The following is a 25,579-nucleotide window of genomic DNA, read 5'->3' as shown; positions in this document are numbered from 1 at the left end:
TAAGGATTTCAGGCTCCAATAAGTTTTTTGAAGCCACACACTCTTTTTCATCAGGGAGAGTTTCTCCGGGTCTTGAAAAGAAGAAAATGATGCTCGAAAAAAACTCAAATTCGGCTTTTAAGCTTTTAATTTTAAGCTCAAATTAAGCTGCCAAAGTTCTGATTAGAGATCCTCACTACAGCAGCTTTGCCCTTAAGAAAAATATGACCCTCACTCATGTTTCCATCATTGCAAGTACTGGGTCATTACGAAGTTCAGTGTACTTTAAAAGGCAGGCTGCCGAAGTTAATGAGAATCCAAGCTGCAGATATGGCAGATTGCGCGGCGGTTTTCGTTGGAATCTCCATTTGGTTGCTAGCGTCAGGTCAGCATCGCCCTAGGGCAAAGGGGGTTGAGGATGGGGTCAGGGACACTGGCTACACAGTAAGGGGAAGCTATTTGTGTGGCCTGTTTACAGGTTACTCGGTTTCAAACTGAGCCAGCCTTTCTCCCGGTCTCCGGCGAACCTCTGCCCTGAGGTCACACAGACGCCTCCGTGGCTCTCTGGGGCCAGTATGGCAGCCTCCCGCAGGGCCGGACTCAGGAATTTCGCCCGCAGGGACTAACACCACGTGGACACACTGACTCCCGCTTCACTCCACTTTCAGCACGGGGAAGGGCGGTCCCAACGACGCTCCAGGCAACGCCTCCGCTTCCGGCCAATGAGGAACAGGGGTCGCGTCGGGGCCTTAGCTCATTGGGTCTCTGTGGTTCCGCCTGCGGTGAACGCAAAGCTCCAGGCCGGCTACTAAAGTGTCTGGCACTGAATCGGGGAGCCCGGTTTTTGTGCGCTCGCGGTGGTTCACCCGCCGTTTCTTTGGCTCTCGTTCGTCTAGTCTTGTGTCTCTTTCAGGCCCGTCGTACCAGTTGTCTAGTTTTATCTTCCTCGCCTTCTTTCTCTTTCCCTCCCGCGCAGCTCAGGATGCAGGAAAAAGACGCCTCCCTGTACGGTTTCCAGCCTCGCTTCCAACATTTCGCCACGCAGGCCATCCATGTGGGCCAGGAACCCGAGCAATGGACCTCCCATGCTGTGGTGCCCCCCATTTCACTGTCCACCACGTTCAAGCAAGAGGCTCCCGGCCATCACTCGGTGAGCTGGGTCTGGCTGGGGAGGTGGGTGGATGGGGTCAAGGGTTGGGCGGGAAATGAGAGATGGCTTATACATAAAAAGGCATGTAAATAATTTATAAGATGGCTTATACAAATTAAAAAAAAATATTGTGTGTAGCCACTTTGCATCCCCAAAAGATGTTTACTACACCTGTAATCTTCCTTGCATTAAATCTTTGTATTTGATGGTCAAGTGATCACATTTCTTTTGATAAAGCAGGACTGGAAGGAACAGTATGTCCAACTTGCCATGTAGATTTAAACTGAAATTCATGTAATTTTGGGAAATTTGCACTTCAAAACTGAGGGTCATAACTTTGTTGAATTACTTTCAGCAGCAGAAATTATAAAGACATACTAGGGAGTCAACCAAAAGAACCCCAAAAAACTCGGGATCTGATAACTCACCTAGAATCAAGATCATGCCCAATGGCTGTATTGTTATTAATAGTTACTGAGTACTTGCTATGGGCTAGATACAGACTTACACATAGTATATCATATGTATTTCAGGTATGCTCTGGGATAATTCTCACAACAGCCCTAGTGTGAAGTAGGTATTCATTTTTCTCAGGAAGAAACAGATTTAAAAGTGTTAAGTAACTATTGCCCAAGGCCACATGGCTAGTAAGTGGTGGAGCTAGGATTCCAACTCTGCTCTAGAACCCTGCTTTTAGACATTAGGCTACACTCTGCTCTACTCCAATAATACTAGTAATAATCTAACCCATTGCATCATTTATGCAGTGAGGCTTAGTGATTAAGAGCACAAATCACCTGGTCAGAGGAGCTAGGTTTGAATTCTAACACCACTTCTTCTGATCTGGGTGACCTTGAGCAAGTTGCTTAACCTGTCCAAGCCTCAGGTTGATCCTGAGTAAATGGGTTAATAATAGTATTCACCACATGAATTGTTGATACATATGTTAAGCTTTATCGTACATTATAATTGTTCAATAGGTGGGTATTTCACGGTGTTCACATTCACACTTCCCCCAGGTCAGAGGGCAGGACAGGTATTATACAAGTTTTATACAGAAGGAACTGACCCAGAGTTAGAGATAAATGACTTACAAGGCTCTGAAGGAAGATTCTTTTTGTTACTCCCTTTTGATAACACATTGACAGGATCTTGAAGTATTTAAAATTGCTGAGCTTTTAAGGAAATTGATTAAATAAACCTTGTTAGGTCCAAAGCCTTGATTATATTTCAAAAACCTCTTTATTGTGTTATGTTATATAAATCTAGAAAAATTATTTTAAACTTAACTGTTTTGTGAGGTAGAATTCCTTTCAAAAAAACCTTTTTTTTTTTAAAGTTTATTTATTTTTGAGAGAGAGTGAAGAGTGTGAGAAGGAGGCTCCAGGCCCGGAGCTGTCAGCACAGAGCCCAAAGGAGGGCTCAAACCCAGGAACCATGAGATCATGATCTGAGGCGAAGTTGGACACTTAACCTACTGAGCCACTGAGAGACTGAGCCACTGAGGCGAAGTTGGACACTTAACCTACTGAGCCCCTGTGAGATAGAATTCAAAGAGGATTTCTACAGTTGGTTTTGGATACTTCTAGCTACTGTATTTTGGAATCAAAATGTGTTATACAATCTGTTTTCCAAGCATGCAGTCTGTTGCTGATGTAGGATTTTGTGAATGTGTGGCTGCCCAATCTTGAGCTCTTGGTGGAAAATTAACCATTTAACTAGATATTAATAATTAAGTATTTTCAGAGAGCCAGCAGGGATGGTAAAATCCAGGTAAAATCCTGTTAATACCTTTAAAAACTCAGTTGAGAGCGCTAAAGACAATCTGAGGAGCTGAATGAGAAGCATCTATTTCTCCTGTTCCATCTGGAAAGCCATAGAATGGGTGAGAGGGTGGGAATTTGCCACTGAGATATACTTCTCCTTCCCTCCCCCCCGCAAAAAAAGTTAAATCTCTGCAGTGAATAATTATGGAAACATGGGGTGCCTTTCTGTGGCAGTGGCCACATGAATCCAAACATTTTTTTGTCTGGGGAGTACAGCTGCAGGTGACATTAAGGAGGTGATGGGAGGGAGGGTGGAGGATATCTTGGAACCCTATAAAATAGGTCAACTCAGTTTGTCAAAAACAAGGAAACAAAGCAACAGAATTTAAAAAAATATATATATGTGTGTATATATTATTAATACCTGGGCTCCCAAATCAGAAACAATGTGTTTTGTTATGTGGTATATGAGGCATGGGGAGAAAATTATATTTTTAGTCAATGTTTACATCCTGGGTTTGAATACTGGCTCTGATGTTCTCCATGGTCTTTGGCTTCACTTTTGTAAAAGCAGAGCACGAGGATTAAATGAAATGACTAGATGAACATAGCTAGTACGGTGCATGTAAAAGGAGCGAATTAAAAAAATTGTGTGTAGCCACTTTGCCAAGAATTACTCTCCATATTTTCGAGTTGCTCTGGAGAGCCAAGATGTGAACTTTGAGCATTTGTGGGATCTGTTGATAGTTTCTTGTAGGTTGCTAAACAGGACTTGTACCACTGATTTCTTAGAAAATGAAATATAGGGTAGAAGTAAGTTTAGTCTGTTTTCTCTGGTGATTCCCTTTTCCTGATGCCCCCAGGTGAATGGGTAAAGGTGAGTCTAACATAGTAATACTACTACTAATAAAAACAACCACTTTTCTAGTAGTTAGCATGTGCCAGTCACCATGGAGCAAATGTATTATACATTACATAGTTTTATCATCACAACAGTTTTACGAATTATTTTTCTGTGTTTTATTCCCATTTCATAGGTACTGAGTTCACTCTAGGAAACGTTAAGTAACTTACCTATTTGGCATACAGCTCATAAGCGGCAGATACCTAATTCTAATCACACTGGCTGCAGCCACAGTATTGTTCCTGTTTAATGGCAAGACATGTCATAACTAAATAATAGAAATTCATTATGGTAGGATGAACCTGTAGTTGTGGAGGTGGCTGTGTTAGGACACTGATAACTAAACTTAAATCTCTTAGGATTAACTCTCATTTCTTTTCTTCAGGGTTTTGAATATAGTCGTTCTGGAAACCCCACCAGGAATTGCTTGGAAAAAGCAGTGGCAGCACTAGATGGGGCCAAGTACAGTAAGTGATTTCCATTTCAAAGTTTGTGAAGCCTAGAACCCAGTCTTCTCTGTGTAGACAAAATCATAGAGACACAGAATTTTAAATTGGAAAGAAGTAAGGATTAGCTACTTAAAAACTTTTATTTAACTAAGACATTGAATTTTTTTGTCTAAGTTCCCACAGATGGCGTGATATGCGTATGTGTAATTATTAGGTAAAGATAAATATGATTAGAGGCAAAATGGCAGAATTTGCCATCTAGTATTCGTGTAAATACACTCTCCATCTGGAGCTGTCAGTGTAAATAGATAAATATTAACTGAGTTTTATAACACTGTCTCTGAGAATATAAACTTTCTTATACTCTGGTTCAGTCACCTGATAATGCTTGAGAATAACATCGGGGAACATTTGCAATACCCAGGTACCCTTGATAATGTGACCTCAGAGATGAGGGATTAACTCCTTGAATCTTTTTTTTTTCATGAGAGGAGTGGATTACCATTAAATCATCTTTGTACTTTTTATATAAATGTTACTAAATGAGGGCAGAATAGTGAATAGAAAATAAGAGTCTTCTGAGTTTTCTCATTGCAAGAGTGTAGGGGTTAGAAATCTTAATATGGGCTATTGGGATTTTTTGGGGGGGTTTCCTTTTGTTTTGGATGAGGGGAGGTTTTTTTATTATTAATTTTTTAAATTTACATCCAGGTTAGCTAGCGTATAGTGCAATAATTTCAGGAGTAGATTCCAGTGATTAATCCCCAATGTATAACAGCCAGTGGTCATTCCGAGTCTCTTCCTTAATGCCCCTTACCCATTTAGCCCATCTCCCCCACCCACAAAGCCTCCAGCAACCCTTAGTTTTGTCCTCTGTATTTAAAAGTCTTATGGTTTGTCCCGCTCCCTGTCTTTATAGTATTTTTGCTTCCCTTCCCTATGTTCATCTGTTTTGTATCTTAAATTCCACATATGAGTGAAGTCATATGATATTTGTTTTTCTCTGACTTATTTCGCTTAGCATAGTATACTCTAGTTCCATCCATGTTGTTGCAAATGGCAAGATTTCGTTCTTTTTGATCACCAAGTAGTATTCTATTCTCTCTCTCTCTCTATATATATATACCACATCTTCTTTATCCATTCATCAGTTGATGGACATTTGGGCTCTTTCCATACTTTGGCTATTGTCGACACACTGTTATAAACATTGAGGTGCATGTGCCCCTTCGAAACAACACTCCTGTATCTTTTGGTTAAATACCTAGTAGTGCAGTTGCTGGGGTGTAGAGTAGTTCTTTCTAATTTTGATTTTTTGAGGAGCCTCCAGACTGTTTTCCAGAGTGGCTGCACTGGTTTGCATTAGGGGAGTTCTTTTTAAACACTAAACTTGTACTATAATTTAGTACTGTATGGGGAGCATTATTTCCTCCTGTGGGAGGTATAAAGGCTGAGTATTTATATATGTTTTACCAACAGGTTTTTCAAGTGGGATATAGAAAACATGGTTGTTTTTAACTGGGCTTAAAGTTTAGGCTTCTATATGAATTCATTGTTGGATCGCAGGTCTGCTGAGAAGAGAACTGTAATCCCAACCTAAACACTTCTGAGAAGATTTTATAATAATTACATTTTTCAAGTTATTGAATTATCCTTTCTACCATATAGTGATTTTTATCATCACAGTGATGTATTGACATTTTGTCAGGATATTTTCTTTTCCAGTGTTTAATGTATACAATGCCAGGTTTTGTTTTTAAGTTGTTTTCATTATTTTTGTTCTATATGAGATTTCAGGATCATATTTGTTTAAAAGAGATTCCACATTAAAAAATCTTCAAAAACTCAAATTTTTAGAATTTACCAGATACATCTCAAGTCTGATTTTGAGATATCCATATAGTTAATGAGTGATCCTATCTTAGCTCTGTTCTTCAGGCTTGAAATTTGTTTAGAGTTTGTTATTTTTAAATTGTAACTTAATTGGCAATTGGCCTTTAATCTCAGAATTTTGTAAAGAATTATTTCTTTGAAATGTTTAAATTTTATAATGAAAGCAGAATTATACATTTTTATGTTAAAGATATTTTATCTTTGGAGCACCTCGGTGGCTCAATTGGCTAAGCATCCAGTGTTTGATTTTGGCTCAGGTCCTGATCTCATGGTTCGTGGGATGGAGCCCTGAGTTGGACTCTGGTTCCATGCTGACAGTGTGGAACCTGCTTGGGATTCTCTCTCTTTGCCCTTCTCTCTGTCTCTCTTTCTCTCTCTCTCCGTCTCTCTCAAAAGAAATAAATAAACTTAAAAAAAAAAAAAAAGATACTTTATCCTAAACAGCAAGGGAATTTGGCAATTTTATTAACTGGAGGACTTCTGGTGACTCAGTAGTAATGGCTGTCCTTAACAGCAGAGAGAGGTACATAAAGTAAAGCAAGTAAATACTCTAGGTGTTTTTCAACTTTTAGGTTTAACTTTTTGGCTTACTCTAACTTGGCTTTTATTTTAGGTTTGGCCTTTGCTTCAGGTTTAGCAGCCACTGTGACTATCACCCATCTCTTAAAAGCAGGAGACCAAATTATTTGTATGGATGATGTATATGGAGGTAGGTGACCTCTCTCATTCATGTTGTGTCAACTGATATGTTAAAGACAACAAAGTAGGTCCAGAATTATATTAACAATGTTACCAGGCTTATTGGTTATTTATTATCTTTTAAAGGTGTGAGGGACACCTCCATGCTGGCCCAGACCTGGTAAAGGAAGAGTATAAACATTTAGGATCCATGCTCTGGAACTGCTTATAAGAGAGATTGCTTATTAATAATTTTATTTAAACTGCTAGAATGAGGATGTTGGACCTGATTTACCTTCTATATATATTCTACTACAGAGAAGATAGTGTTTAAAGAGAGAGTATTCTAGTGTTATTTAGAATTTTTACCTGTAATGAGAATGAGCTATAACCCAGGTCACTCTCAAGAGTTTACCTCTACCCACCCCTGTATCCCTGCCACACACTTAACCTTTTAAGAATCTATCGAAAACTATGGGCCCCTTTCCCCCAAAAAAGTGTACTTAAGATTACACCCAATGTTTATCATTTTAAGTTTAGGGTCAAGAAGTCTTACCTCTTGAAGTCCATCATGGATCCAAATTTAAGAACTTCAAATTTTAAACAATTTCAATGCGAGTAACTTAAAAATAAATAAATAAATGCAAGTTATTTAAAGTGGTGGACAAGAAGGTAAAGGAGACAGGTTGCCCTGTAAGCAAGACTGATTTTGTGTTCAAAACAATAGCAAAAATGTTGTAAATATATATATATATATATATATATTCCACATGCTTCCAGATAATTAAAATGAAACTTCTAGAATATTATTTTATCTATCTCCTATTAACAAAAAGTTAAATCTTACTTTTAGTAATCATTTAACCCTCCTAGAAATTTGCCAACTGCTTGGTATTTATGGTTGTTCCCTATGATAGTTTGTTGAATAGAAATTATAAAAATAGCAAACCCTTAGTTGCTTTTATAATGCATTATAAAAACCTCTTGGCACACTTAGGTATAAAATCTTGAAAATTGCTGTTGATTTTTAACAATTCTTTACATTCTTTTTCAATCTTACGTTACTTAGGGTTGGTCTTTATAACATCAAAGTTCAGTATATCTTTGGTCATAGAGTATTTTTTTTTTTTGCTTGACTAGCAATAATAGAAATTTTTCCTTTAAATTCGCATATGTAAAAGTCAAATCCAGAACAGTGTTTATGAAAGAAATTATTCTAAGTTGAATGACTTCTCTCTTTCACTGTAAAACTATAAGCTAGTAGTTTGATTTTTTTTGCCTCATTTATCATTAAAGCTTTTAGAACCACATAACAAAAAGATTGAGAAAGTACAAAGAATAATAACCTGTTTTTTTCTATTATCAAAGCATAATCAGACTGAAAATTTATTTTGAACGTTTTACTGGCAGTGGTTCAGTCATTTTAAATTTGATTACTATGAAAAAATTGTTAAAAAGATACTGATGCATGCATGCCACTTAATGTTTAAAGAACAGAGATTGTATGCTTTCAGAAATATTTTCTGCTTCACTTCATGTTCTTGGTGCAGATATCAAGTGTGTTTAATTTGACCCTTTAACTCTTAGTTTAAAATCCAAGCCTTATCTTCTTTATTATACAAGATAGCTAAATTATTTGACCAAAGTAGAATTGTTGTTGATTTTGTTTTTATTGGTGATTGACACTTCCTTATATTTTTAAAGTATTTATGCCTATAAGGAATAAATATTTCTCAGTACAGTGTCTTTTCCATTTTGTCTGATTCTCTCCTGCCTCAGGTACAAACAGGTACTTCAGGCAGGTGGCAGCTGAATTTGGATTAAAGATTTCTTTTGTTGATTGTTCCAAGACCAAGTTGCTAGAGGCAGCCCTTACACCCGAAACCAAGGTAACTTAGTTAGTTTTCAGTTTTGTCTGTTTTCTGTGTGATGTTGTGTTTTTATAATTTTGTTTACTAGAGGACATAATTTAAATATGCACAACAAATTTTATTAGAAGCCATTGGAAACCATCAACAAGATTAAGATAGGTCTGGCTTCTCATGATGTTCAGGAACATGAATTCCATAGCAAGGTTCAAGTTCTAACTCTGTATCATAGTTGGTGTATTATCAGGGGCAAATTATTTAACCTAAGTCTCAATTTCTTCATTTCCAAAATGGGGATAATTGCACCTGCTTTATAGAAAGGTGGTTGTGTAAAGTAGATGAAGTAAGGCTTATGAAATGCTTAGGATTGTATCTAACATATAAAAACTGTTAAAAAGATTTGTTAGCAGAAGCATACAATTCTGTACTGCATTATCAAGCTGGTACTGGTAACAGTCATCACAGAGATTGGATTGCAGAAAAGGAAGCTTGCCAGACCCAAACCCTCAGCATACTGGCTTTTTAAGAATTCTAAGTGATACTTCAGCAAAATAATAGTTACAAGTAGAGAATAGGCCACAAACAATCTTCAGCCTCCGTCCTGGGAATCTTGTATGCCACCGGAAGGTGTTTTGTGCCTGAGTGAATGGCATATGTGATATTCTTTCTTGGGGCCTCATTTAAATTCTGCATGGGTAAAAGAAGGACCAGTGTCTTTTATAAGTCAGCCTTTTCCAACTTTTTGCTAATGATTAAAAGGTTTCAATTGTGTCTAAGATTATGTTGTGGTGAATGCTAAAAAACGAAAACCTTTTCTCACACAAATTATTACTTTGAAGATTAACACAGGGGTGAGCTTTGAGTGATTAAGGTTTGTTTTCAAAGGAACTTGTTTTTTATCTTGCTTAGGAGAAAAGATACTTATTAAAATAGCTGGTCTGAGTCTTTCTAAGGGAGGAAAGCAAATTGTGAGTATGTTAATTCTTGTCAACAGAACTTTATGTAGTGGCTCTTTACTGACTTGAATTAATACATTTTCCCCCCTGAAATATCTGCCTCGTCATATGAAGTAGATTTTTCAAGTCCCTGTAAAATCAACTTGGTATTTATTTACTTATTTTTATTTTAACTAATTTTTTATTGTGAATGGGAGTAATAAATTCTTACCCAAAGTATTTTTTTATTTTTAAAATAATTCAATTCTTATAGAATATGCATTAACTCCCTTATCTTTTCCATGGTAAAACTCTTGAGTCAGAAGAATACTGAACTAGATATCTTGCTCATTTACATAGTAATAAAGAATCATTAACCCCTTTAAAAAGAGAGCTATAGGTAATGTCATTTAATGCAATGGCATCTTGTTTAATAAACAGAATTCTTTTCTTTGGTCTTTTCAATCACTATCAAGCATCTACTATTCAGTGCCTGAATTGCCCTAAGTTTTGGGGTATGATACTGTCTCTTAAATGAGCTGTGAGCAGGTTTTCTGTTGTGTGTAACTTCTCTCCTTTACTTTAAAACCCATGCTGTTCAAGTTCTGGATACTTATTTTACAGTTTCTAATGCATATGGCACTTTTTAAGTTAATATTTAGAATATGTTTGATAGCTTAGGGGTAGTTCTCCTTAATGAAAATTCTAGGCTGTAATAATCTTAGTGTTCTGTGTTATTTACCTTTGAGAACAAAATTCCTAGACACTGAACTATGTCTTTGAAATTCATCCTCTTTATCATGGAAAGTAATTACAATAATTAACTTGAGCACTTTTCTGCTTCTATGTAACATCTCATTTGATCTTTATAACAACTCCATAAGATAAATATTATCAACCCCATTGTACAGATGTAAAATTTGAGGAATATGGAGGGTAAGTTACTTAGCTATGACTTTTCAGAAATTAATGGGGCCTAGGATTCAGATTCAAACCTTGCAACTTCATCACCTACACTCTTCCACTGTAGTCTGCCAGATGGTTACAATATATGAGATGAGATGTATGTTTGTGCAGTGGATTGTTATAAACTATTGTCATTTATTGAATTGTTTTAGCTTGTTTGGATTGAAACCCCCACAAACCCTAACTTGAAGATGATTGACATTGAAGCCTGTGCACATACTGTCCATAAACACGGCGACATAATTTTGGTCGTGGATAACACTTTCATGTCGGCGTATTTCCAGGTAAATGAAAATAACTTTTTGGCATTATTAGTAGACCACACAGATACCTGTAACTAGGAAAGGAAAGACTTGCTTACATTAAAATCATTATCAAACTCATGGAATATAATCATAGTTCTTGATTACACAAAAAATTAAAATTGGACCCTTCTAGGGGCGCCTGGGTGGCTCAGTCGGTTGAGCGTCCGACTTCGTCCCAGGTCATGATCTCATGGTTCGTGAGTTCGAGCCCCGTGTCGGGGTCTGTGCTGACAGCTCAGAGCCTGGAGCCTACTTCGGATTCTGTGTCTCCCTCTCTCTGCTCCTCCCCTGCTCACACTCTGTCTCTCTCTCAAAAATGAAGATTAAAAAAAATTTTTTTTCTGCCATTAGTTAATATCTTTTGAACCCGAGGTTAATATGTGGTATGGGACTTTGTGTGTTTTAAATGTCTTAATTAAAGCTTTTAAGTTCTCGGGGCGCCTGGGTGGCTCAGTCGGTTAAGCGTCCGACTTCGGATTCTGTGTCTCCCTCTCTCTCTGCCCCTCCCCTGTTCATGCTCTGTCTCTGTCTCAAAAATAAATAAACATTGAAAAAAAATTAAAAAAAAAAAAAAGCTTTTAAGTTCTCTTAGGATGTGTAGACTCTGAAGAGCTGACCTTATGTGATTTTATCTGTCAGTGCTTTATAAATAGTAGGGACATCAATGTTTATGTGCTGGCAAGTCAGTTATATTATTTTTTATATATATGGTGTGACTGAAAAACAGATATGTTATATATTTAATGTATGTATTATGTGTTTATTTTTTATTATTAAAATATATAATTAAATCTTAAGCTATATAATTTAATGCATATTTAAATGTACATATATATATATATATATATATATATATATAAAACACATTATATAATTAAACCTGGCTAACCTTCCAAATAAATGGAAAACACAGGCTATACTCCACGACATCTCAGTGTATGTCACACATATTATTTCTCCACTTTCCTCCTTTCTAGTTTCTCTTCTTTCAGTGCCTCAGTGTCCAGCTCTTTATAGCTTTACCTTATTTATATTATGAATTTCTTTATTTTTTTAAATTAATTTTTTTTTTTTTTTTGGAGAGAGGGAGAGTGTGTGTATGTACATACATGAGCAAGTGAGGGGCAGAGAGAGAGAGAGAGAGAGAGAGAACCCCAAGGAGGCCCTACACCCAGCACTGAGCCTGACTTAGGGTTTAATCTCATGAACTATGAGATCATGACCTGAGCCAAAATCAAGAGTTAGACACTTAACTGACTGAACCAGCCAGGCACCCCAGCAGTGCTCCTTTTAAGCTATCTCTTTTCCTAACCCACCCCCCTCAAGCCCTCCCATTCACTCTCCATTCCTTTTCTTTTTCTTCCTACTTTTTTCCATATTCTTCTTTCTGTTTTGCTCCTTTTGGTAGATCATCTAGGGATTTCCTTATAATTGACTAGTTGTCTGCCCTTTTCCCACATGTTCTCTCTCTTTCCTTGGAGTAGCCCAATCTGTTTCCTTTCCTTATTAGGAGCTTACCTTCTCCTTGCTCTTTCCTTCCTGCTTGTACCTTATGCTCATTCTCAAAGCACTTCCTGCAGAGTTTCTGAAAGCCCAGCTCATTTTCTGCTACTCTTAAATTAGGCAGATGTTTATAGCCAATTGTTTATACTTGCCCCCTTTTTTTCTGGGTCCCTGAAGTTGGCGCAGGCTGCTGCCTTCATGTGACTGGCCGATTTCCTGGGAGTTTATATAAACCTGTTCTTCACCTTCTTCTGTTTTAGTGAGAAGGCACTACCATATTTTCTTTTCTTTTCCTCAAACATGTTTCCTGGCTACATTGATTGGATAGCTTCATGGGCCACCTACATTTGGCTCACGATATATCTTTAGCTTCTTCTTGTATCAGGTAAAACAGTCTGTTTCCAAGTGAAAAGCTCCTGGAGTTCTCTATTTGTCCCAGGGGATTTTCACTCTTGGATTCTTTATCCCAACTTCTTACCCCATATACTACTTACACTAGGCCAGTTAACACAGCATAGCATTGCTCTAGCTGAGTCACATTAAGTCCTGTATATTCCCATGGAGACTACATGAATTGTTTTAGCCTGGGCCTGCCCAGATTACTCATCACGCCTGGCCCTTTTTTTCGCTATTACTGTCACTAAAATAGGTCCAGTCTTTGTACCTTTCTGAAGCCCACATCACATTTCCTCATGCCAGGGACTGCAGTTTGCTCCATTTCAACCTGGATTCATTCCAGTTGAGTTAATCAGAATCATTGTTGTCCATAAAGAACTGCATGTATTAATTCCATAAATCACATCTTCTGAAGAGGTCCTCTCATTATTTTACCTTCCTGAAAACTGGATACATTCTCCTTCTTCCCTACTTTTTGTCTTCTGGATTTTCTATAAATGTCACAAAAGGCAAAATGGACATACCAGCATAAAGTTTCAGTGTTTCAGGATAGAACCTCTAGATTCATGTAGTCGGGGTGTGAGTGCCAGCTCTCCCAGCTTTTTAATCTGAGTGATCTATTTTGTTTTTCTTAGTCCTTTTTCCTCATCTGTACAATTAGAATCTTAAGGTACTGATTTTATTGAGCCGGGTAAAATATTTTGTACTGTGCTTCCCTGGGATAGGTAAAGTATTAACATGGTTCTTAGCACATATTAAGCTCAACAGGTGTTAGTTATTGGTCTTCATTTTTCCTTTTCTTTTGACCAGAGTTTACAGAATGTTAACATTGGAAGAGACCCTCATCTAGTTTGACTCCATCACTTTGACGATGAGCAAACACCTATGTAGAGAGTGCTTTGAGTAATACCAGATTTAAAATATCCTGTTTTTGAAATACCTCAAATGAAAAAGCCCTATAGCCCCGTTATAGTAACACCTTCCAAAGACTAAACAACTGGTGAGGTTAATTAATACACACACACACACACACACATGCACATACATGCCCACACACACCCACACTTTCTTTTACAGAAAATGTAAATGTGAATAGGCTTCTGGCTGGCTGAGTCAGTAAAGCATGTGACTCTTGATGTCAGGGTTGTGAGCTCAAGGCCCACAGTGGGCATAGAGCTTACTTTAAAAAAAAAAAAGAGAGAATGTATAAATGGAAAGATGCTGATAATATATTGTTTAGTGAATAAGTTGATTATTACTTTAACTCTCACTATAAACAAAGACATTTTAAGACTAAAGGATTGATTTGCAGGAAAGTTGGGTGAGGGAAAACAATCCAAACAACTTTCTTACTAAGTGACTTTACACTTGGCACAACTGGTACAATAAAAGAGTAAGTAAGAGTCAAGATCATGGCACATCAAGTGAATAATTACAGCATACATTATAAGGTTTTAATGATCAAAGATCTAAGCATATTAGTTTTATACTCACTTGATGAAACAGTTGCTGAATGTGTATGTCAACTACTTTTGTGTTTACTGAGTCATAAAATGCCAGCATCTCTGCATTGTAAATTTAGTAATACACTTAGGGCCAGCTAGCAACTGCTCTAAAGAAACAAGTTCAGGAGACCAGTTGACCTGAGTTTATCTGCTATTTCCAGAAAATTTGTGCTTTTTGGATTGAATACTGGGTCTAATACTTTGTATTTTTATTTGGTGGGAGGGAGAAAGGGAAAAGATAGCATCAGAGATCCTGGAAAATTTTAAGACGCATGTGTTTTTGAAAGGTTAGACTAGGAATGAAATTTACAATAGCAAATAAGCATGTAATGAAGCATATTTTCAAGTTCTTTACCATTGAAAATGAAAATCTTTTGTTCCTTTCAGCGGCCTTTGGCTCTGGGAGCTGATATTTGTATGTATTCAGCAACAAAATACATGAATGGTAAGACATACATAGTCTACACTTTGAGTGTTCCTTTCCATGGATACATGATAATACCATAGGGTTTGATATTTTGATATTTTTTTCTTCTATTCTGGTTTTCTCTGTGACTCATGTAGAAAGTAAAAAATTATACTTTGGTTAAATATGGGATTCCATTTTATAGCAGACAAAACTATGCTCATGACTTACAAACAGAGGATTGAAATTTACTAAAAAAAGTTACATTTTTATCCTACTGACAGCTTAAAAAGAAACATTTAATTTTTATGTGATTTTTATTTTATTATTATAGGTATAGCTTTTGGTACTATCAAATTGAATACATTTTATTTAAACTTATTCTATCATTTTCCAAAAGAGTTTTTTCAAGTGAAAGTCATATTTTAGAAATTCCAGAATGAAGAATAGACGTGCATTGTTTTTAACTTAAAGGTTTTTGTTTTGTTTTAGGCCACAGTGATGTTGTAATGGGCTTAGTGTCTCTTAATTCTGAGAGCCTCCATGATAGGCTCCGCTTCTTACAAAATTGTAAGTACTGAAAAGTCCAGAATTCCCCTTAACCCCTCAGAGGGACTACATTTGATAATTTGTATTTCCACTAAATGTTGAGAAGTGATAGCTTTCTACTAAATTAGGAAGAAATGAGATGTGGGGGAGAAAGATTCTGAGTTTTAAAGGAAAGTAGAAAAATTGGGATATAAAAATATAGTTAGAGAGATCATAGCAGGACTTTATAACATGACTCAAGGGATCAATTTTGTTATTTTTCAAATCCATGTTAATTTTGACTGTAATTGGGTAAAGCCCACATGAATTTTTCATTTTCAAACTTACTAGATTTGTTTTTAAATAAAACCTTTGGAATAATGGCTTTCTTATACTATACCTTTTATATCTAGAATGGTGGTTAATTTTAAATAGCACTTAATATGTGAACTTATATATTTTCAACAGATGTCTAAACACCATGTCCTGTTTAGATAGTTTAGTTATCTCAAGTATAGGTAAGGGTTTATTTGAGGACACTTCGTTAACCATTGCAATTTGACAGATAAGAGAGAAACATAATTAGGAATAAAAATGCCTCCCTAAGAAGTAAGTATTAAAGTAAAACAAGGAAGCACCAAGGAGGAAAAGCAAAACTTATTGCTTGATAAATTCCTTTCATTTATATAAAGTAGAGGCGAGGTATGTACCCTGGAGGCATATTAACTCCTCGGCTGCTTCAGACAAAAGCTAAATAGAATGCTAGAAGAACATTCAGTAACAATAGGAGCTGAACTGCTATTTTTCTCTACTTTTTCAAAGAAATGTGAGGTTAAACTATGTGCACTATGTCATTTAATCAAAACCATAGGATTATTTACTTCATATTTGAAAAGTTCATATTGTATTCATGTGTAGTGTGCAGGATATTCATTTCCCCTCTCGTTTTAAAGGCTGTTTCTGGGCCACCTGGGTGGCTCAGTCAGCTAAACATCCAACTTCAGCTCTGGTCATGATCTCACGGTCTGTGAGTTCAAGTCCCATGTCGGGCTCTGTGCTCATAGCTCAGAGCCTGGAGCCTGCTTCAGATTCTGTGTCTCCCTTTCTCTCTGCCTCTCCCCCACTCATGCTCTGTCTCTCTCCAACTCTCAAAAATGAATAAATGTTAAAAAAAAAATTAAAAAGCCCATTTCTTTGAGCATAATTTTTTTTTTAATGTTTATTTTTTTTTTGAAAGAAAGAGCATGAGCAGGGGAGGGGCAGAGAGACAGGGAGACACAGAATCCAAAGCAGGCTCCAGGCTCAGAGCTGTCAGCACAGAGCCTGACACGGGGCTTGGGCTCACAAATGGTGAGATCGTGATCTGAGCCGATGTTGGACACTTAACCAATAGAGCCACCCTGGCGCTCCTCTTTAAGCATAATTTATACTTCATTCTCATGCTTCTGATTGGATGTATTAATTCCCCCCCGAGAAGTCAAACATTGGCCTTTGTAGCTGGCTTCTGAGAGTCACAATGATGAAAAAGAGTGAGAGAATCTTCTGGGTCCCTCCCACCTTTCAGACTAACCCAGAATATGTTCATTTTCCAGCTCTTGGAGCAGTTCCATCTCCTGTTGACTGTTACCTCTGCAATCGAGGTCTGAAGACTCTACAGGTCCGAATGGAGAAGCATTTCGAAAATGGGATGGCAGTTGCTCGGTTTCTGGAATCTAATCCTAGGGTAGAAAAGGTTATTTATCCTGGTACGTTAATGAGACTCCTAGGGTTTCATGGGCAGGCTCTGTGGTGGGTCTGGTGGCGAAGAAGATAGACCTGATCTGTGGCCTTGTGTTGCATATAGTCTAGTGGCTGCTTGGATGTTAGGAAATTGATTTTATGTGTTAGATGTTCCTGTGATGGCCTTTAGCTTGGAAGTTTGTGTTTATTCCAAGATTACACCATTTTTCTTTCCAGTTGATTTGCTTATAGTCTTGTCAGTCAACTATTTTGCATTAGCTCTAACTTTTATCTGATTTAGGTTGGGACTTGATATTCATCAAATTCAGACTTGATACTTACGTACCAAAATTCCCCCAGAGCTCTCTTGCTTTTTGAATTTTTTCACCTCAGGCAATATCTAGAATGCTCATGTGGAGTTAGCAGACTTCTGTATTACTCTTTGAATTTATTTTATTTAAATTGTGGTGGTCTTAAGTAAATAGTTATTTTAAACCCTTTGAGGTATTTGCCATATAGTCTGGGTGGACAGGAGAATTAAGCCTGATCCCTGCCCTCAAGGAGCTAAGGTAAGCCAAGACAGAACTACATATGTACCCTAGGTAAAGAGCTGTTGACTGGTGTATATTTTAAATGGAAGGAGGGAGAAAAGTTTTGGGCTGTGTCTTGAAGAATGGGTAGCACTTGTTAGAAGGGCATGAACAGGCATTCAGATTCATTCAGTGAATGCTTATCAATTGCCAACTACGGGCCAAGCTTTGTACTAGGAACTGGGATCCAATTATTAACAAAAGAAATGGATTTCTCCACACGGAGCTAGTCTGGTGGATAAGACAGATATTAAGCGAGAAATTAAAGAATGATAAGTAACAGAGTGGCTGGGGTAATCAGTGTAAAGAAGGCCAATGTAGCTCCAGCATGGAGAGGGTAGAAAAGATAGGTCAAAATGAAGCCAGAGACATAGAGACAGGGGCCAGAACAGGTCGTCAGACGTGACCATGGCATAAAGCTCATTATTAGGCTTATTTGCAGTTTGCTTTGTCAAACAGTGATTTTTTTTTTGTTCTGAAATTACATGTTTGACTATAAATAAGACTTATTATGCCTCATGATTATAGGACTGCCCTCTCATCCCCAGCATGAGCTGGCAAAGCGTCAGTGCACAGGCTGTCCAGGGATGATCACCTTTTATATTAAGGGCACTCTTCAACATGCTGAGACTTTTCTCAAGAACCTAAAGGTAAACTTTCAAAAGAGGTATTTAAATCATAGAGGTAGGGGCTCCTGGGTGGCTCAGTTGGTTGAGTGTCTGACTCTTGATTTTGGCTCAGGTCATGATCTTATGGTTAGTGGTATCAAGCCCCGCATTGGGCTTTGCACTGGCGGTGTGGAGCCTGCTTGGGATTCTCTCTCTCTCTCTCTCTCTCTCTCTCTCTCTGTCTCTCCTCCCCCCCCTGCTTGCACATGCATGCTCTCTCATTCTCTCAAAATAAATAAACATTTAAAAGTAAATAAGTCATAGAGATAAATTACAGCAGTTCATTATCTGTCATTTCCACCCAACTCGGATTAATGTTTTTGTACCTGCAAGTCACACCCACAAACCTCCTTATCATGAAATGCATTGGGTTGGAAAATGACTTTGGCTCAGTAGCAGACATCTGAATATGTTTCTTTACTTAACTCTCGAGTCATAGCCATGAACTCGAGAGAGACAGAATGTTCTGATGCATTGGTTTTTCAAATTTATTTTAAAAATTCACTTCTAAAAATTCACTTTCAAGTGAAATAGTACATGAAACTTCCAATTAATGTGCTGTCAGGGCACTGCACAAAGGCTATTCTGAAATCCAGCCTACGAAGGGCTTTCTAAACCCTGTGCCTCCCGGCTGTGTCTGCCTGTGGTGAAGGAAGGGAGGCCTTTGTCTAATTTTCATGGTAGCAGGGGGCTCTCAGGGGCCCTGAGAGAGAGGTCTATGTAACTACATACACTGGGCTTACAGAGCTCATGCAGCAGACTCTGAGTTTTAAATACGGCAAGTCAATGAATAGGCTGCTGCCAGATTAGTCAAAGCCTACTGGTAACTAACAGTTGTACTAAAAGCAGAAAGATAGCATATATTTAATTAAATACGGTTATGAGAGTAATTTTAAAATATTTGTAAAATTCTATGACACTATAACACTAAATACAAAAACAGGTTTTTTTCCCTTCTACTCCAGGAGGCAGTTAAATGGATGTATTAATTTAGTAAGTGATACATACTAACAAGTAAATGTATGTAACTTGGTAGACATATAGAGGTTTTATTTAAGAGTAACCACAGAACTAGGTCTCAAATGCAACAATTCTGAGGTTTTAGGGCTCATGTTAATACTTACGTATAGGACCAAATTAGGAAGGTATGGGGGATTCACTTTCCTCAACTTCTAATGTTTTATAAGTTTGAACATAATATGTCTAATGGGTGAAATCAGTGTCACGGATTTTATTTTCATTTTTTTCTCTGGGTTTCTTGCCCGATTGGTGTTTTCTTCATAATCCCCATTTTTCACCGTCTGTCCAGGGCCATTCTATTAAAAACATTTAGTTTTGTATTTTTATTTTAGTGAAAGATCTAAACGAATGTTTTCTTTGCCATAGTTATTTACTCTGGCTGAGAGCTTGGGAGGATACGAAAGTCTTGCTGAGCTTCCGTGAGTATATTTCTGTTTTCTCCGTGTTTTAACTTTGATGTCAGCTTTAACAATTGTTTAGAAAAAGAGTGTGGTAAAATCAGGAATAATTCAACATATTGAACAATAAAGGTGCCTGGGTGGCTCAGTTAATTAAGCATCCGACTTCAGCTCAGGTCATGATGTCACAGTTCGTGGGTTCGAGCCCCATGTCGGTCTCTGTGCTGACAGCTCAGATCCTGCAGCTTGCTTTGGATTCTGTGTCTCCCTCTCTTCCTCTCTGCTGCTTGTGTGCGTGCTCTTTCTCAAAAATAAATAAACAGTAAAAAAAATTTTTTTTTAAAAAGATACTGAACAATAAGAACAGCATCTTGGTATCTAATCAGAATGGACTCTTAACCCAATAGAATGGAGACCCTGATAAAATCTCAGTGAGCTATATGTATCCCCGCCCGCGCCCAATGTTGCTTCCTTCCCCCTTCAGCCTGAAGGCGATTCCAGGGGACTTGTATCTTAGGACCTCTGAGCTCTGACTGTTCTATCCCACTCCACTCTAGAAGGGAGGTTGGAGACTTTGTATTGGAAGGGCTGATTTCAGGGGCGCCTGGGTGGCTCAGTCAGTTAAGCATCTGACTCTTGTTTTCAGCTGGGATCATGATCTCATGGTTCATGGGATCAAGCCCCATGTCAGACTCTGCACTGACAGTACAGAACCCGCTTGGGATTCTCTCTCCCTCTCCTTCTGCCCCTCACTCCCTCTCTCTCTCTCAAAATAAATAAACTTAAAAAAAAGAATATATTTAAAAATAAAAGGGCAGATTTCAAATCTCCTTGAAATATTGAAATGGGGAATGTGTCTCTGATAAAGTACCTCCATGCCCTCGATGGTCAGAGGAGGGCCCTACTAGATACTGTTATTTTCTGTTCCTCTGGGTACACCCTGAATGACTTCCTGTTATTTGCAAGATTGCCCCAAATTTAACTTGGTGTTCTTGATCCGGTCAATTCATCTTAATTTTATCAAAGCACTAGAGGATGTTAGAATGTGCAGCCTGAGATCCATCAGTCCAACAACTTATTTTATAGACAAGGAAATAAAGATTCAGCAAGTTTTGCTGATTACTCCTAACATGGGAAAATGTTAGCAACTTCACTCTTGAAACTTCCCATGGAAACAGTGAGAGGAGGTAAAAGCAGCCTGGATCTGGGTTTGAGACTTGCCCCACCAATTACTTCACCTCTAAGCTTTCAGTGTTTTTCATCCATAAAATGTGATTGATAATTAAAATAATAATTGCCATTTATTGATTACCTGTCCCTCCTAGCCTTCCTGAGCTGTGTCCTGATTTTATTATGTGTCACTCTGCCCACAGATTGTAATTATTGCAGTGGTAATTCACCATCATTACCTAATAGTTATCAAGTGTACTAAATGTCCCTGGTATGTTTCTGTGTTTCAGTATTCATAAACATTTCTGGAATAACAATGTTCTGGAAGCACTGTGTTGAGGAGTGTCAGGGATTGCCAGAATTTAGGCACATTTGCTGTCCTGCCCTCTCACAGTAGGTAGTTTACAGTTTCTGGGAAGAATCAGGCAGTTTCACAGAAAGTTAAAAAAAAATCTATGATGCCCAAATAATTGTTCAAATAATTAAGATAACAAAAATAGGTTTTTGTGAGTCTTCAAGAAGATGCCTGCTAGTAAGTCTGGATGCACAAGAGGGCACACTCCGCATATGAAATTGGGTTATTTTTCATAGTAAAGAAATGTGTATTACTTTAGGTCTCTCTTAAAAATAGAGCCCTCTTGATTTATTTGGGGATTTGGTTTAAAGTTGCTTGGCCCTCAGATATTCCAGCTACGCCATAACCTCAATGCCTGCCAGTGGACGAGTGAATTTAGGTCAGGGCTTGTCTGTTCTATCCCCCTCCTTCTGTGACTCCCAATCACTGCAATGACTACAGCATTGCAAAAAGGGAGGGAGGAAGCGAAGCCAATGTGCACAGCCTTGGTCTGCCAGCCTGACAACACATATTCACTCCATGGCCTCAGAAAAGTTACCGATGCTCTCTTAATCTCTCCTGTCCTGAGTTGTGAAATGTAGATAGCACTGTACTCAGCTCTTAGGGTTGTTTTGAAATATGGGGAAAAAAATATCCCAAACCCAATGCCTTGATTCATAGCAGGTGCCCTGTAAATGTCACCTATTGCCAGGAATTACTATTTTTTATTAGGCATCTAATGCACTCCATACTTGTACATTTACACTTGTAAATGCTTTATATGTGTTTCTTCTATTAATGACTGTGCCAAACTTTGAAATATCCAATGTGTATTCATTTTTTAAAAATGAGTTAATGCACACAAATGACCTCATAGAGTACCTGCCTTGTGGCAAGCATATAATAAGTGATAGCTATTATTATTTTAGATAAGGACATCGATGCTGAGGACAAGTAACTTTTACAAGCCCACTCAGCCAGTGTGTGGAGGGACTGATTCATGCATAGGTCTGTTGGTCTCAGAGGCCTAAGTTCTTATTTTTTTGTGTATACTCTCTTTTAAGGAATTAAAAGCCTGAAAAGTCAACATTTTAAGAAGGGTGTTTGCATGTAGACCTTCAGTAGAGTGATAAAAGAAGATACTCATTTACGTTGACCGCGTCTGAGATTTTCTAACCATGGATCTGAAGTGAGACAGGACAAAGCAGCTAAGGCATTGATTTTGCGGGTAGAGGCATTTTTTTGCAGGGAAAGGATGAGTATTGGTGACAGCGTATGTATGTAGGGCTCAGCAAGGCTACAATCTCCTCCATGATGCCTCTGCCCACAGGTTTCTCCCTCCTCTGAATTCTGGTAATCCTTACTGTCCATACTTGTTTGGCATTTGCTGCAGACTGTTCTGTTCCATGAATTGTCATCATCTTTAGTTTCTGCTTTGTTATCTAGAGTGGAGAAAATATCTCCTTTTTTGGTTTCCCAATTCTTATTATGGTGCCTGACCTTTAGGTAGGTGCTTTACCTTTACACTTGTTGATGACGATGGGTTGCTAGGTAGTTTTGAAAATCTTCCCAAGCCTCTACATTCATAGGATATGTGCTGGAATTCCTAATGCTCACTGCTGGCCACTGCTGGTGTTCCTGGGTTGACTTTCCCTGATCAGCCTCATAAGGTGCCATTCTGGATTAATCCATTGATTCAGAGGGAATTAATTCTGGCTGGCTCTCAGTCCAGTGGACCCTCCATAAGTCTAGCTGATTGGTCATGGGATTTATGATTTGGCCAAAGCCTCATTCAGTCAGGTGTTAAAATGCAAACACTGGAGGCTGTTTTTCCCTCCTGCGTGGGAGTGCTTGATTGGCACCTTCAGTGTCTGGATTGAGAACACTGATGGTGTAAAAACAATAAAAGATCTTCGTTTTCACTTAATGACTAGAAAAGATAATTTTCACAAATTTTTTTTTGCCTGTGAAAAATTATAGACATATGAAGAATTTGGCATCTAGAGTAGAAAAAAGTGGAAGATAATTGTAATTTGTTAATAAGATACAATATAATGATCTAAAATTTGCTTATTCTTTCTTTTAGGGCAATCATGACCCATGCATCAGTGCCTAAGAGCGACAGAGATGCCCTTGGAATTAGTGACACACTGATTCGCCTCTCTGTGGGCTTAGAGGATAAAAAAGACATACTTGAAGATCTAGATCAAGCTTTGAAGGCAGCAGTAAGTTTATTTTGGGGTGTTTGTGTGCCTATCTTGGAGGGGGTGGTCACTGTTTTCTACAGTGGCCTCACTGTAAACTCTAAAGGTTTCTTCTCTTCCTACAATAGACAGGGAACTCAGTAGAAGGGCAGATTTTAAAAATGCTGGTATTCAGAGCGCCTGGGTGGCTCAGTTGGTTAGGCGATCGACTTTGGCTCAGGTCATGATCTCGTGGTTCACAGGTTCCAGTCCCGCATCAGGTTCTGTACTGACAGCTCAGAGTCTGGAGCCTGCTTTGGATTCTGTGTCTCCCTATCCTCGGTCTCTTCCCCACTAGTGCTCTGTCTTTCTCTCTCTCAAAAATAAAATAAACATTAAAAAAAAAAAATGGTAGTATTCAGAAAAGAGTCCTTAGAAGAAGTGAAGTCTCTGCCTATGGGTCTAATAACATTTTTCTTGTGCACTTTTAATACAGCACCCTCCAAATGCAGGTCATAACTAGCATTCCAGGACTGCTAGTAGAAGTTGCTTCCTGAGAAGGTCAACTCTGCGTAATCAAATGGACAATTAAAGAGCCTTTGCAGGATTTTCAAGTGAAAATTTTAAGGCACCTCATTACCTTTCACAGCTGTAACCTTACAGGGATCATCCTTGTTAAAAACAGTTTCCTCTTTCTCTTGTTGTAATTGACAGGTCAATTCTGTTATTCTCTTTTTGATAATTTTGGTATGCATTTCCCTCTGAAGGAGGTGAGATTTGTGCTGCTTTTTGGGATTGTGATCTTTTTGTCATAGCTTAAGGTTTATATTGATCATGTTTACAATATAGTGATAATTCATTTTTGATGTTTTTCTAAAGAATTTAAATTATTAAATGAATGTTCTTAAATCAAGTGTGATTTTTGCATATTGTTGAAAACAGCACTTAAAGCAATGGTTTACACTTAATTACCATACGCCAAAAATCAAATACTTGAGAAGCCTACTGTGAAATTCTGCTGATTTAACGTTGTACTTACTATTTAAAAAAATAAATAAATCTAATTATCAAATGCATCCTATTGTGATATTCCTATATTATGTGGCATTAACTTGGATTCCTGGGCCCTTTTAATCCTCAGCATTAAAGGTCTCAGCCACTTACAGTAATTTTTGTAAATTCAATTGTGTAACTGTCATGTCCAAATCTTAGTGTTTGCAGATTCATTATAGATTCTAGCAGGGGAGGTCAAAAGCCACTTTATAGAGAGACATACTATTTATATTTTTATCTGTAATCGTAAATTTACTGAGTCTAAAGAAATGCTTAAAAAAGAATCTTCTAGAATTAAGTGCGTTGTCAGCAAGTTATTGTCAAGAAGCCATAAATCAAATAATTAGATGTTTTAAATTGCTTTTATATTAAAGGCTTTTAGTCATTTGTCTGCCCTTGCCATTTGTTTCACCTTAAAAAAGCCTATCGTTGAACTTGATTAATAATGCCAGGTAGGCAGCGAATACACAAGAATACATATTATATATTGTGCATATTCTGAATTACATGATAAGAGTCTGGAAATTCTGACTCTGTAGGCAGCAGCATTTTGAGGCAGGTCCTATCTTAGTACCTTAGGGCTGTGGAAATCACAACAACCAACTAAATCAGAAAAGCAAGGACTATTTATACTAAGCTTACAAGGGAGTCAGGTACTGTCACTTGTGTTTTGACAGAGACTCAAAGGCAAGCAGAGCATAAAGAATTGTAGAAATTTAAGGGGTACCTGGGTGGCTCAGTCGGTTAAGCATCTGACTTGATTTCGGCTTAGATCATGATCTCACAGTTTATGAGTTCAAGCCCCTCACTGGGCACTGCCCTGCCAGCACGGAGCTTGGGATTTTCTTTCTTTCCCTCTCTCTCTGCCTCTCCCCTGTTCATGTTCTCTCTCTCTCTCTCTTAGCCTCCCTCTTTCAAAATAAATAAATGAACTTAAAAAAAAAAGAATTGTAGAATTTTAGAGATGCCTGGATCGCTCTGTCGGTTAAGTGTGTATCCAACCCTTGGTCTCAGCTCAGGTCTTGATCTAAGGGTTGTGGGTTTAAACCCCATGTTGGGCTCTGTGCTAGGCATGACGCTTACTTAACAACAAAAAGAATTGTAGAAAATTTAGTATCTGTTGATGTGGATGAGAAACTAAGATTTCCATATTTAAAACTGTCAGAAGGGCCCCCTGGGTGACTCAGTCGGTTGAGCATCTGACTCTATTTCA

General features: G+C 37.9%; 1 protein-coding gene across 1 annotated transcript; it reads left to right on the top strand.

The window, feature by feature from the left end:
* The first annotated feature begins 754 nt into the window (after positions 1-754).
* On the top strand, positions 755-24,389 carry CTH (cystathionine gamma-lyase). The gene is made up of 12 exons (XM_058716993.1): positions 755-1,129; positions 4,185-4,266; positions 6,755-6,850; positions 8,599-8,708; positions 10,741-10,872; positions 14,685-14,742; positions 15,196-15,273; positions 16,824-16,976; positions 18,069-18,190; positions 19,595-19,647; positions 23,217-23,355; positions 23,810-24,389. The coding sequence occupies exons 1-12, from the start codon at positions 962-964 to the stop codon at positions 23,834-23,836; spliced, it is 1,218 nt and encodes a 405-aa protein (XP_058572976.1). The 5' UTR covers positions 755-961; the 3' UTR covers positions 23,837-24,389.
* Positions 24,390-25,579: the final 1,190 nt, after the last annotated feature.

This window comes from Neofelis nebulosa, chromosome 2 (assembly GCF_028018385.1).
Source record: "Neofelis nebulosa isolate mNeoNeb1 chromosome 2, mNeoNeb1.pri, whole genome shotgun sequence".
In the NCBI taxonomy this organism is placed as follows: Eukaryota; Metazoa; Chordata; class Mammalia; order Carnivora; family Felidae; genus Neofelis; species Neofelis nebulosa.
Note: the sequence above shows the minus strand (reverse complement) of the source record. Positions and strands in the feature narration are given on the sequence as shown.

Coding starts and splice junctions, on each gene's coding strand:
- CTH (XM_058716993.1), top strand. CDS start 962: ATGCAGGAAAAAGACGCCTCCCTGTACGGTTTCCAGCCTCGCTTCCAA. Junction 8,709..10,740: donor CCCTTACACCCGAAACCAAG/GTAACTTAGTTA, acceptor GAATTGTTTTAG/CTTGTTTGGATTGAAACCCC. Junction 14,743..15,195: donor AGCAACAAAATACATGAATG/GTAAGACATACA, acceptor GTTTTGTTTTAG/GCCACAGTGATGTTGTAATG.